Genomic DNA, 12,830 nt, shown 5'->3' with positions numbered 1-12,830 from the left:
TTGAAATCACACCTATCTGTTTTTTGTTAAGGTTATTTTCACAAATTATATACTTGAGTTTTGCTCCACCCCTATCACTTTAAGTATTCTAGTGTAGCTGTTTCTCCTGTTTGTATAAATTAGAAACTTTCAAAAGGAGTGTGATAATGTCTATGTCTGAAAACCAGCTAAAATGCAGTAAAATGAATCTCTCAGTGTTATTGTGACTCTCCACCATCACAGTTATTTTTCTCAGGCTGCCACATGTAAAGTGTTAGTAGAACATAGTAGGTCTCTATAGTAGGATTTATACAGCTCTATAGTAGGATTTATACAGCAGCTCACAGAGCTTTGTTAAAAAGTTTTTCCTTACGCATCAGCACTCGGAAAAACAAATGCTTTCATACACCATATCAGTGGTGGGATATTTTTCTAAACTTGGTCCTGTAGCACTATAGATCTGATCTTTGAAGAGAGCAAATGTCAGTTTATATAAATACCAGTATATGACCTGGATATAATGAAGTAAATAATTCAAAATGTATATTTCTTTTAATCCAGAGACTGCTTGAGCTATTGTCTTGAAAAATGTTATTCTTAGGGATGTGTTCTGTGAATATCAAAGCTTTAGGTTTAGCTTTAGGAACTTTAGGTGAGTTCAGCAATGTCACTCTAGGTTAGCATTTGCTTAGCAGTCTTGTGGAAAAATACTGGCTCAGCTGGTCGGCCTGCAACATTATCTATTCAAGCTGTGTTTCAGCAAAGCCCCTAAGTATTTTAAATCCTATTTTTAGACATGTGAGTGAGTCATATGCTGAAAGTAGTTGCTTAAGTGCTGTGCAGAGTTGGGCCAGAGAGGTACTGGCAGGATGAACTTGCTTATACTGCCACACCAGCCTGCTTCCTCTTCATTGACTGGGTGTTTGAGACTCAGTGGAGGCTGTATAAGATTGAGTTTCCAGTAGCCTTTGTGTAGAAAAGGCCATGGTTAAATCTACAGATGCTGTCTATCACTATCTCTTTCTGCTGAGATGATTAAACATCTAGTGTGTTTTTAGTGTTAGCTTTATTATGTGCCTGTGTACATATTAAGTTTTATTATGTGCCTGTGTACATGTTACTTGTTAGCTAAACAAGACTGTACATGTGCATTTTTGTGTCTCGTATTGAGTTTGTTGGTTGAGGTGTTTTTAAACAAAAAATGAGAATTAGAAGCTTTCTTGAGTTGTTTTTTTTTTCTCTTTGGATGGTTTAAAGATTAAAATACATGGCCTTTTTTATTTCATTTTTATTCTTTTTGTTACTTTTCTCCCTAAGGACAAAATACCATGAACTCTTAAACTCTTTCGTATGTATAATTCCTGCTTCCATCACTTGAAAAAGTTTGGATTTTGGCCTGACCCAGAGATTAGATCTTTTGAAATCCTTATTTTTAGTTCTTGTTTCTTATTTCTTAGCTTTCCTGCATAATTTGAATAGACAGTGGTTGATAATATATAGGGTTATAGGAAATAATAAAAAGTTTCTACAGTGAGTCTTTTTGGAACAGGTTTTTAAACATTCTATCTGCTTTGTTACTTCTGATGAACTTGAGTCTTTTTTTGTTTTGTTTTGTTTTGTAGTATTAATGGAATGCTAAGAGTAACAATGATGCATCATGTTTGCTAACTAATGCTTGTACTCCACTTCAGAGAATTTCACAGCTCCGGAAGTGTTGCATTTCTGTGAATGTGTTTGCTCTCAAGCTTTTTCTACCAACTGAATTCTAGAAGCAGACTTGCTTCTCTGACCTTGATACTCTTTTCCCCATACACATCCCAGCCCCTCCCACAACCCGCAAATGTGAACACAGGCTTTGCTCTGACAGATCTGTCAGCTGAATTGTGGGATGAAGAATTGATTAATCACCCATGGGAGGTGACAACTTGTTGGTCCAGGCAATTAGGGTCAACTAGTCTGTACTAGTTGCAGCTGCCAAAAAAACAGGATGGTGTAGAGGAAAGCCTGGAAATAACAGAGGGATAAGAACAGCACAATGCTTAGGCATGTGCTAGAATTTTTTTCTTTGTCAATGAAGAACCTATAAAGAAATTTTTTTTTTAAGTGACATTTTCCAAGGCTGGCTGGTGGACATGCTGTTTCTGATAGATAGCTGGATTATCAACACTTAAGTACCTAGTTTACATTGGAGAACTGCATTTCTACCAAAACTTTTGTTTCAGCAATTCTTTTTCTGTAGAGCAGTACAGGAACTGTAAAAACAGCATAGTAAATAAAGAAGGAGTCACAGACTTTATGGTGCAGAAAGCATGCTTTATTTCAAATGAATATCTCAAGGAGGTTCAACAGCTACCAAGCTCTATTACTACATTAGGAGAACTAAAGCAAATTGAAGTGCAGGCTGGTATTTGATGTTGTAGCAACAGTTTGTTTTCAAACTGTGGTTCATTACTTAGTTGCCTGGAAGTGACTACTGGGTGTCTAATTCTACCACACAAACTCAATCATTGCGTCCTAAGAACCTCCGAGATGGGGTACTGCTGCTGCACTTGAATACCTAAATAGCTTTGTTGATTAAGGGGATGGCCAGGTGATGTTACTTTTTTAAAAGCTATTCAGGCAGTCAATGTGTCAGAAACAGTACACAGTGGGTGAACAAAGTGCTGGCCGCTTGCACTTTGTCCAGAAATTGTCAGTCAGGTATGAAAATTATGACATAATCAGATTAAATGTAAAACATTAAAGCAATGCTTACAGGAGGGTAATTGCAAACATCACTAATGCCTTACATTTCTGATTCAACATAAATATTTGTGCACGTATGAAATACTGTGCACAGTATCAAGTCTTAGGTGTAGGTAATCTTCAACAGGGAGCCTCTCTACCTGTTGAGGCATTCTTAGACATCAACAATGAGTTGAGGCGCAAAAATTAGTTAAATGTTGAGCAGAGTAGTCATTTGCTAGGAAACTTTCCCCTGCCAACTGTTCCAAAAGTTACGTTTCAAAATGTCATAAAATAAACGGTACAAAACTTCATAACCGTTAACTTCGGCTATATACAGTATGTACATGTCACTTTAAAAAGCATTTTAAATTCTTAGGTCAATAATGACTATAAGTCATAATGTATAGATCTGGACTTTGTCTCATTCAGGTAGGTAAAAAAATATTTTTCTTTTATATTTACATATCAGATATTTCAGTCCATATATGAATCACTTGTAAAAATACAAGTGTAAATAATACAGATTCGGCTCTCTAAGGTGATCGGATATTTATATTCACAGTGGCAGAATCGGTACCAAATTCATTCCCTAAATTCAGAGTATAAAGTCCACCGTCGTTCTTCTGGACGTCCATGATGATCAGGGTGGTTAAATCTTCACTGGTTTCGATGTGGAATCTACCTTGCTGGTCCTGACTGGTAATTTTTCTCCCTCTGCAGTACCATGTTATTTCAGGAGCAGGTTCACCCGAAAAGGCACAGGATAGAGTGAGAACTTTTCCTTCTTCAATGCTAATGTCAGATGGGAGAGCTTCAATTTTGGGTGGTATTCCTTTATAAAATAGGAGAAGAAATGCCAAGTTAGTCTGTTTTCACTAAGCCATGCAGCAGCTTCACTCTGACGACTGCTTCAGGATAGCTGAAGCACTAACTCTACCAATAATTGTAATGCTCACCTCTGAGACCTGATTTAAGCATTTTACTAGTTGAACTCTCCAGTTGAGCCATGCTAGATTTCCCCATAATACTGCTGGAGCTCATCTCTACAAAGGATTCTTTCATGGAGGACATGCTTTTGGCAGACATGCTTTCAAATTTCATTTCAGTCATGCTGCTACTGCTGAAACTGCTGAATGAAGCCTCTTGTTTAGAAGAAGCCATTTGAAAGGACTGAGAAGAAAAACTTTCGTGCATGCTTGCGTCGCCACTGGTCTTCAATACTACCTCTTTCGGAGGTTCTTCAACTAGAGCTGAGGAGCATTGCAAACATAGAAGGAAAAAGCAACAACATCACATTAACAAACAAAGTCATGCAGTTCTGTGTGGTTAATTTTACAGAAATGAAGATGGCATACTTTGCTTTCAACGGAGAACTGCAGTGGAGTATACACTTGTTTACAACCATTTATTCAAGATATCCAAATCACAAGCGGTAATTCAGAAATTCAAAAATAGGCAGTGAAACTTACAGTATGTATGAGCTTCAAGGAAAAACATACATACTTAAGAGAATATAGGTCATCACACAGTTTCTTATTAGAACCATTACTAGAATTAGACACTGAGAAATTATGTGTGTTCAGTTAATATTTGTAGAAGCTGTGAAATGAAACATTTTCAAGTTCATAAAAACACAGAATACTAAAATCTGTATTTCACTGCAATGTTCTGTAGCTGTAAAGGGGAACAAGAAAACTCAATCACTGCAGCTTTGGTTTAAACTCAAACACAGTCATGCAAACAAATCACAGCCACACCTTGATGCTAGGAACTGGGATATATTGGGTATAGCCAATAAAACAGTTAACCCAGTTCAATTAAGTTGCCATAAATTTTTTTAACAGTGGAATGACTTTCTTTTATTGTGACAGGTTTTGTTAGTAAATGAGGAAAGAATTATTGCCAGCACCAAGGTCTTAACATTCTCAGAACAAATAGCTTTCTCTTAACATGCACCTGTTGATGTGATGAAGCACCTCTGTGCTACTCTGTGGGTGTTAAAAAGATTTCTAATGTTGTTTCAGGGCTGTATATATACATCTTTCTGTACAAAGGAAAGATTAACTTCTTAAAATACTGAAGTCAACATTGCCAGTACATTTTATCATAAAGTCATTTTAGTAGACACACCACAGCAAAAAGTTGTGAATATTCTGAACACAAGAATCCGAAGAACAAACTTACGGAGTACAGTCAAAGATGCTGTAGCAGAACACTGCCCGTGGTAATTTTTTGCCTTGACTGTGTATTTTCCAGTGTCACTCACTGCTGCATTTCGAATCTCAAGAGAATATATATTTTTGGAGCGAGATACTCTGAGGTGCGATGAAACTGCAATCTAAGGAGGGGAACAAAAATGGTTTCATTAAGATCAATTTTATGAATAATTCTAATTTTTCAAGTAAGCATATTAAATGATTACTTACAGGTTGATTATTCTTTAACCACTCAACTTCAGGAGAAGGCTCCCCAGAAACTTCACAGGTGAACAACACGTCTTGTCCTTCATTGACATTTTGAGACTTTGGCTGCATGATGAATGCTGGTTCGCTGGAACGCTCCTTAGAAAGGGTCACAACATACTGGCATTTAATAATGCCTTCGTCAGTTTTACCCTCACAGGTGAGTATACCTTCATCCTTATTACTGGCCTTTTTGATAGTTAGTGTATGATCACTTCCAGAAACACCATATCTGTAATCATCTGAATTTCTCAGTTCCATTCCATTCAGCACCCATTTTACTTCAGAGGCACCAGGAATGTTGGCTTTCAGTGTCACTTTCTGCCCTTCAGACATTGACATTTTAGTTGAAGAAGCTGTAATCTCTGCTTTCAATTGTTTGACATCTTCTGTAACAACTGACTTTTTAATGACTTCTTGAACTGCAGATTTCTCTTCAGTTGCCACTACTGATTTCTTCTGGGTAGAAACCATAAGTAACTCATCTTCTTTCTGAACTGTTTTATGAGACTCAGATACACCTCTTACCTGGGAATGGATATTTTTAAATACTTGGCCAGTAAACTGGAAGTTAGTTTTTGAAACACCTCCTTCTCCAATAATTTCACAGGTGTATTCTCCTTTATCAGATTCCATGAGCTCATGGATTTTGAGCTCGTAAGTGCCATCTGCTGCATAATGAAACTTGAAATGATGGTCTTCTTTCAGTTTTTTACCATCCTTATACCAAGCCACTTCTCTAACACTTAAAACATTGCTTTCAACTGCACAAGATAACTTTACCTTATCTCCAAGAGTTTCTACTTTTAGATGCTGTTTTATCTTTGGTGGAGAAGCAGCTGGTAATTGTACTTTTTCTGTTGGTACCGTTTTTTCTCCGGTTGGTGACTTAGCTTTTGGGGGGCTGCTGATGGGTTCAGGAGATTTCACTCGTTTGGGAGACTTAACTGGCTCTGGTGACTTTACACGAGGCTCAGGAGATTTGATTCTTGGAGGTGATGTAATTGTTTTTTCTGGAATTTTTGTTCTTTGAATGGTCAAAGTAAAATGGGCTTCCTGTCTTCCTTCAGAGTTTTCCACCACAACAGTGTAACTTCCTTCATCTGATATCTGGACTGAAGAAATTTCCAAGGTAGACTTGTACTGTGTTCGTGTTACTTGGAAGCGCCTTGAAGAAACAATTGATTGACCTGCACGGAGCCATGTTATTGTTGGTGCTGGTTCACCATCAACATCACAGGAAAATCTTGCAGTCTCCCCTTCAGAAACTGTGATTGACCGTGGCTTTGTAAGGATTGTTGCTGGCAGAGTGCTTTTAAATGCTTTGTGGGAAGTCCTTTCTTCCAGTGATTTTTTCTCAGCTGCAGTGACTTTTTCTTCGGAAGCAGCATAGTGTTCATAGGATAAAAGTGATTCTCTTGTTGATGACACTTCAGATTTGACCTCTCTTACTGAGGAACTTGCTTCTGTTGCAGATGCTTTCTTAAATGAGGAGATTGCATATGCCTCTGTTTTTGTCAAGTCAGGTAAAATTGACCTTGGTACTTCTTCATCTCTTCTCTGGGAAGAGTATGTAGTGTAATCTCCTCCAGTAACATCTAGCGTTGCATAATCAGAGCATTCCCCTTTGTAGTTTGTGCAGACAGCTCGGTATGTTCCACTGTCATCAATATGGCAGTCAAGAATCTCTAGAGTTAATACACCACTCGTATTGGTAAAGTGTATCTTACTGCTCTCTTGGAGCTCAATACCGTTGTGGTACCATTTCACCTCGGCAGTTGGTTTTGACTGGACATTTAGAATGAACCTAGTGTTATGGCCACATGGGACCCGGTGTGAGCGCATCCTCAGGGTAATGCGAGGAGCGTGGTCAAGGGTGAAAGGCTGCTGAGTCAGAACTTCGTATTTCCTTTCCATCGTTTTTTGAGTTTTCAGGGCAGATTTCATGGACTCGTATCTAGAAAATATATCAAATCTTGCCATCCTCTCAAAACGGGAGAGAGATCTTTCACTAGAGACTGGGCTAGGTGAGCGTGGTCGAGTTCTCTCTGGTGTTGGGGATCTTCTCTCACTTTCTTCAGGAGGCCGTGAGCGAGGTCGAATTAATTCAGATACAGGACGCATCAACTCAATGTAAGTTGGAGAAAGGGATCTTCTTCTCCTTAGTAATCTAGAGGGAGGTGAGAATTCTCTGTGAGCATATTGCACCATTTCTATTTCTTCTTCTTCTTCTGATGCAATCTCAGTTATTTCTCTTTCCCGTCTTCTCCTGAGTCTACTCTTTTCTTCCTCTGCCATATATTTGAGCTCACTCCTGTACTCAGAGAGTCTCTGATCAGTGCCAACAGGCCGGAGTAATTCTTCATCCTCCCTCTCATCCATTATTCTTTGCTTTTGTTTAGGTGGTCTGTAGGCAGCCCTGTCGTGACGCTGACGAAGCTCTGCATAGCTTGCACTAGTCTCAGCTTTAGTTGGAATGTGATAGCTTGAGTACCTCAGCTCTCTTTTCCTTTCTTCCTCTGAACTGACCTGTGCTGCTGCAGTAGAATATCGAAGGGCAGACAGTTCAAAGCGTGGGGGGCTTCTACTTGGTGGGGAAGCAGAAAAGCCTAACTCCAGCTCTTCTTCAAGGCGCAGTCTTTCCTCTTCAGTTCTCTTCATGGCTAAGTAGTCATCTATTGGCATGAGCAATTCCTCATCAGACAAGTCACCAAGTGATCTCCTTCTTGGTCTGTAGTGATATTCATACTCTGGAGATGGGATACGCCGGCGTGCTGGTCTCACAATTTCAAGATCATCTTGTGTCAGCTTTGGTATGCGCCATTTAGGTTTGTACTGATCAGAAATGCGTGGTAGTGGCATCACATAGAATTGTTCCCACCTGGATAGACGTATGCGTTTCTGGCGTTTCTGAACAGTCCTCTCAAGTTTTCCTGGCATTTCATACTGGTCTCGCAGCCTCTTGTACCACTTCATGTCTGACAGAGGCACAAAGTGTTTAATATGAAGATCTTCCTCAAGAGCAGCGCGCACATGTTTGCGAGGCTCTGGGATCTCATATGGCATACGAAGTCTCTTTTCCTCCTTCTCCTTCTTTTCTTCTTTCTGAATTTCATATTCACCTTTAACGGTCTTTGTGCTAACGGCTGGTTTATATAAGATAGCAGCTTCTCTGAGAGCCTCTTGTGCAGTTTGTGTCAGTGGAACAGCTTCAACCCCAGAAAGGATTTCTGCCATTCGTAAGGTCTTGTCAATTTGCCTTTGTACATGCTTCTCCCGCTCTTCTTCTGTCTTGTACTCACGCTTGACATATTTCAAGCGTTCAACTTTTAGATAAGCCTGACAGCTTGTAGATCCAGCACTGTTTGTAGCAGTAACTCTGTAGTAGCCACTGTCTTCTGGTAAAGTATCTCTGATATGCAAAGCATAATAATCTAAACCTTCATGAATTATATCAAAGTTGGGACCGAAGGATAGAGGTTGACCATCTTTCTCCCATGTCAACGTTGGTTTTGGCACACCAGATACCCTGATCTCAAAACTGACATTTTGGCCTTCTTGACATTCAGCATTTGCCAGCAGTCTTTTAAACATTGGTCTGAGTGTAGCATCTGCCGGAGGCGGATGCGGAATTACAGTCAGCTTAGCTTTGCAGCTGTCTTCACCGTATTTATTGCGTGCCACAATACTGTATTCAGCATCATCCTCTTCAGTGACATTATTGATGACGAGTTGATAAAGACCCTTGTCTGATTCAAAAGTATATTTCCTATCGTCATCCCCTGGTTTGATTTTCTGGCCTGATTTGTACCATGTTAAACGAGGTTCTGGGTGAACTGTTATAGTTACTCCAAACCTGACATTTTCTCCAACGTAGGCAGTGCGGTTATACAAAGGCAGAGTAAATTCTGGGGGATGCTCTAATAGTCTCATAGTATCAACCCGTCGTTTCACTTTTCTAACAGTTCTGCATCTGTAGTGCTCAGAAATTTCTCTCACACCTTTAACAAAAAGTTCTGCATAAGAGCTGTCCTCACCATAATCATTTACTACTTTGCATCTGTAGGTACCATCATCTGATTTAGAAACATCTTTGACATACATGGTTGCCACACCATCTTCATATTTGATTTCATATTTCTCATTGCTTTCTAATTGTCTCATACCAAAGTACCATGTGACTTGTGTGGATTCATCGTAGTTTTCAATCGTACATACATATTTGGCATGGCCTCCTTCTTCTGCAACATTATGCTTTATCTGCCCAGCAATAGGCCCAATGTCTATTGGGGCAACTTTAACTTTAGCCACAGTTATGCCTTTCTGGGATCTAATTGCGCCTCCACAGGAAATGCGGGCTACGGACACAACTGTGTTCCACTCCTTCTTTACCAGAGTTTGATAGTAACGCCTGTGCCTCAAGGTCTTAATGGTTTTAGTGCTGGTCTTTTCTGTCTGCTGTTTTAGCCACACGTGATTAAGCGCTTCAGCAGCCGTCATCCGAGATTTTCTTTCCTTTACTAGCAGGCGATCAATGAAGTCCATGGCTTCGATGCTTATTTCTTTGAATGCTTCGTCCTCAAAGCTGTATTCAGCATTTAGAATATTTTCAATAACTTGTTGGTTTGTTTCAGCAATGAAAGGGTTAAGGCCACTGAGAAGTATGTATGTTAGAGCACCAACTGACCACATGTCTGTAGCTGTGCTGACCAAGTCATGGTGATGTACCTCAGGTGCATAATATTCAGGAGAAGTGAACTGGAGTCTAAAGCCATCTCCAGGCCTCAACTGTCTGGCTTGACCAAATTCAACAATTTTAATTACAGAGCTTCTTCTTGTCAAGTAAATAATATTGTCTGGTTTAATATCAAAATGTCCAATGCTATGACGATGTAAAAATTCTAGTGCGTCACAGACCTGGCGTACGTAATTTACTATTTCTCTTTCATTAAGTTCAAATGAAGCTGTGCTGATTCGTTCAAAAATGTCAACCCCGGAAATGAATTCAAAGATCATGACCAATTCTTCTAGGCTGTCAAATGATTCATGAAGATAAAGGATATTTTTGTGCCTAGCAAGGTTTAGGATGGAAATTTCTTTCTTTACCAAAACTTGGTCAGCACCCTTTACTTTGACAAATTTGGCCAGGTAGGTCTTTTTTGAAGCTGCCTCAACACAGCGGTGTGCAATGCCAAACTGCCCACGTCCAAGCTCTTCTGCAATCATATATTTGTCATAGAGTTCCTTTGTAGAATAGTGAGCTGCTTTAGCTTCTGTAATTTCTCTGGTTTCATCAACTTCTTCATCATAGTTCATTACTCTGGTCTTATCTTCCTTGGTTACAATTGGATCAGTAGGCTCAGAAGGCTGACTTTGGCCAAACTTGTTCTCTGCAATTACACGGAATTGGTAGGTGGTCTTGCCAAACAGGTTCACCACCGTGTATCGTGTATCACGAGCTTGTGCAACACGAATCCATCGCTCTGCTGTTGTTGCACGTTTTTCAATAATGTAATTTATGATCCTGCTTCCACCATCAGTAGCTGGTTCACTCCAAGTTAAGTTGACTGAATCCCTTGAAACATCAGTTACCTTCAGACCTCTTGGTGGATCAGGCACATCAGCCACATCTAATTCAACTGTTTTTTGATCGATTCCAAATCTGTTTTTGGCACAAACAATGTAAAACCCTGCATCTTTTCTGTCAACACCATTTGGGAAAACAAGAGATGTGAATGATCGTGTAACAATGACTTGGTAGTGTCCATTAGTATCAATGAGATCTTGTCCCTTCTGCCATGTGATCACAGGGGGTGGCTTGCCACTGAATGGAATCTTGATGCTCACCACTTCCCCTCGGAGGGCATGAACAGCTCCCATGCCTTCTAAGTTTTTGGGCAAATGAATCTTTGCAGGAACTGGAATAGAAAGAAGAAAAAAACCACATAACCAAAAGCACATGAGAAAAGCATCAGTAGTCTAAATATGCAAAATTAAAATGAATTGGTCTTGATTATCAAGACCCTTCATTCACCTTCAACATCCAGAGAGGCAGTGCCAGACACAGATCCTCCTTGGTTGGTAGCTCTCACTTGATATACCGTGGCATCATCGTCCGTTACATTTGTGATGACCAGCTGGTAATATCCACCCTTGAATTCCTGTATCTTGATCTTTTCCCCATCTGGCATGATTTCTTTGCCCTGTCTGTACCACTTAACAATTGGCTTAGGATGACCAGTGACTTTGCAGACAAATGTGGCATTAGCTTGAAATTTAACATTCAGATTCCTTAGTTCTTCCTTGAAATGTGGAGCTTTAATTGGTACATCAGATTTTGGAATGACTGGTTGGGACACCTCACTCCACTCACTTTCACCACCAAGATTTTCACATTTGACACGGAACTCATATTCAAGACCTTCAATAAGATCTTTCACAGAGTAGACTGTTTCACGAATTTCATCTGTTGTTACAGAAATCCACTTGTTTTGTTTTTTCTCACGCTTCTCAAGATAATAAGTTCTAATCTTTGCACCACCATCACTTGCAGGTGGCTTCCACGAGACAACGCAAGAATCCTTTGTGACAGCACTTGCTACTGGCTGGCCAGGTTGTCCTGGTTTTTCTGTAAATAATAACAAAGTTGAAAAACTGAAGTGAGCTTTTCTTAGTAATTAATTACAGGGTATGCTGGTTTTTGCTGGGGTAGTTAACTTTCTTCACAGTGGCTAATATGGGGCTGTGTTTGGATTTGTTCTGTTATCAACAGGATTGATAACAGAGATGGTTTTGTAATTGCTGAGCAGAGCTTACACAGAGCCAAGGCCATTTCTTCTTTTTGTACTGCCAAGCTGGTGAGGCAACTGGAGGTGCATGGGAGGGAGACACAGCCAGGACAGGTGAGCCCAACTGACCAAAGGGATATTCCAGACCACATGACACCATGCTCAGTATGTAAAACAGGGAAGGGTGGGACATCTGAAGCGATGACATTTGTCTTCCCAAGACACTGCTACATGTGATGGGGGCCCTGCTCTCCTGGAGACAGCTGAACACCTGTCTACCCATGGGAAGCAGGGAATGAATTCCTTGTTTTGCCTTGCTGGTGCAAACAGTGTTTGCTTTTTTTTATGAAACTGTCCTTAGCTCAAGAGTTTTCCAGCATTTACCCTGCTGACCCTGTCCCCAGTCCCACTGGTGGGGCAGTGAGCAAAGAGTTGTGTGGGGCTGAGCTGCGAGCTGGGGTTAAACAAAAACACAGGGGCATATAGACATGGATATTTTGAGCTCTACTTACCAAACGGAGGCTTTATAAAAACTACAGATGAGACCTCCAGTGCTTCACTAATGCCGTACATATTCTGGGCAGAAACACGGAAATAATAGCCTGCATTTTCAGTTAGATTAACAATTCTACAGGTTGTGCCTGAAATACTTGAAGATACAAGTTGCCATTCTGCTCCTTCCTTGGCTTCACGTTTCTCTATGATGTAATTGGTTATCATAACACCTCCATCATCCTCTGGTGGTTTCCAGCTTATCACCACAGAATTCTTTAATATAGACTCTATAACAATTGGCCCTTCTGGTTTATCTGGTTTATCTGTACAAGAAAAAGTACAAAAAAATTATTTCTTTTTCCAGTCAATATTTGAGAAA

The 12,830-nt window shown here is 40.0% G+C and overlaps 1 protein-coding gene across 1 annotated transcript in view; it reads right to left on the bottom strand.

The window, feature by feature from the left end:
- Positions 1-2,271: 2,271 nt before the first annotated feature.
- The window catches only part of TTN (titin), a 238,044-nt gene continuing 227,485 nt past the window's right edge, over positions 2,272-12,830 (bottom strand). Inside the window, exons 263-268 of the mRNA XM_079310285.1 lie at positions 12,469-12,774; positions 11,203-11,796; positions 5,133-11,086; positions 4,891-5,044; positions 3,663-3,956; positions 2,272-3,538 (exon numbers count right to left, since the gene is read on the bottom strand). Of these exons, the coding sequence (XP_079166411.1) occupies positions 3,240-3,538; positions 3,663-3,956; positions 4,891-5,044; positions 5,133-11,086; positions 11,203-11,796; positions 12,469-12,774 (7,601 nt within the window). The 3' untranslated portion in view covers positions 2,272-3,239. The remainder of the gene's footprint in view (positions 3,539-3,662; positions 3,957-4,890; positions 5,045-5,132; positions 11,087-11,202; positions 11,797-12,468; positions 12,775-12,830) is intronic.

Source organism: Erithacus rubecula (genome assembly GCF_903797595.1).
Source record: "Erithacus rubecula genome assembly, chromosome: 8".
NCBI classification, from domain to species: domain Eukaryota; kingdom Metazoa; phylum Chordata; class Aves; order Passeriformes; family Muscicapidae; genus Erithacus; species Erithacus rubecula.
This window is presented reverse-complemented; position numbering and strand designations above follow the sequence as displayed.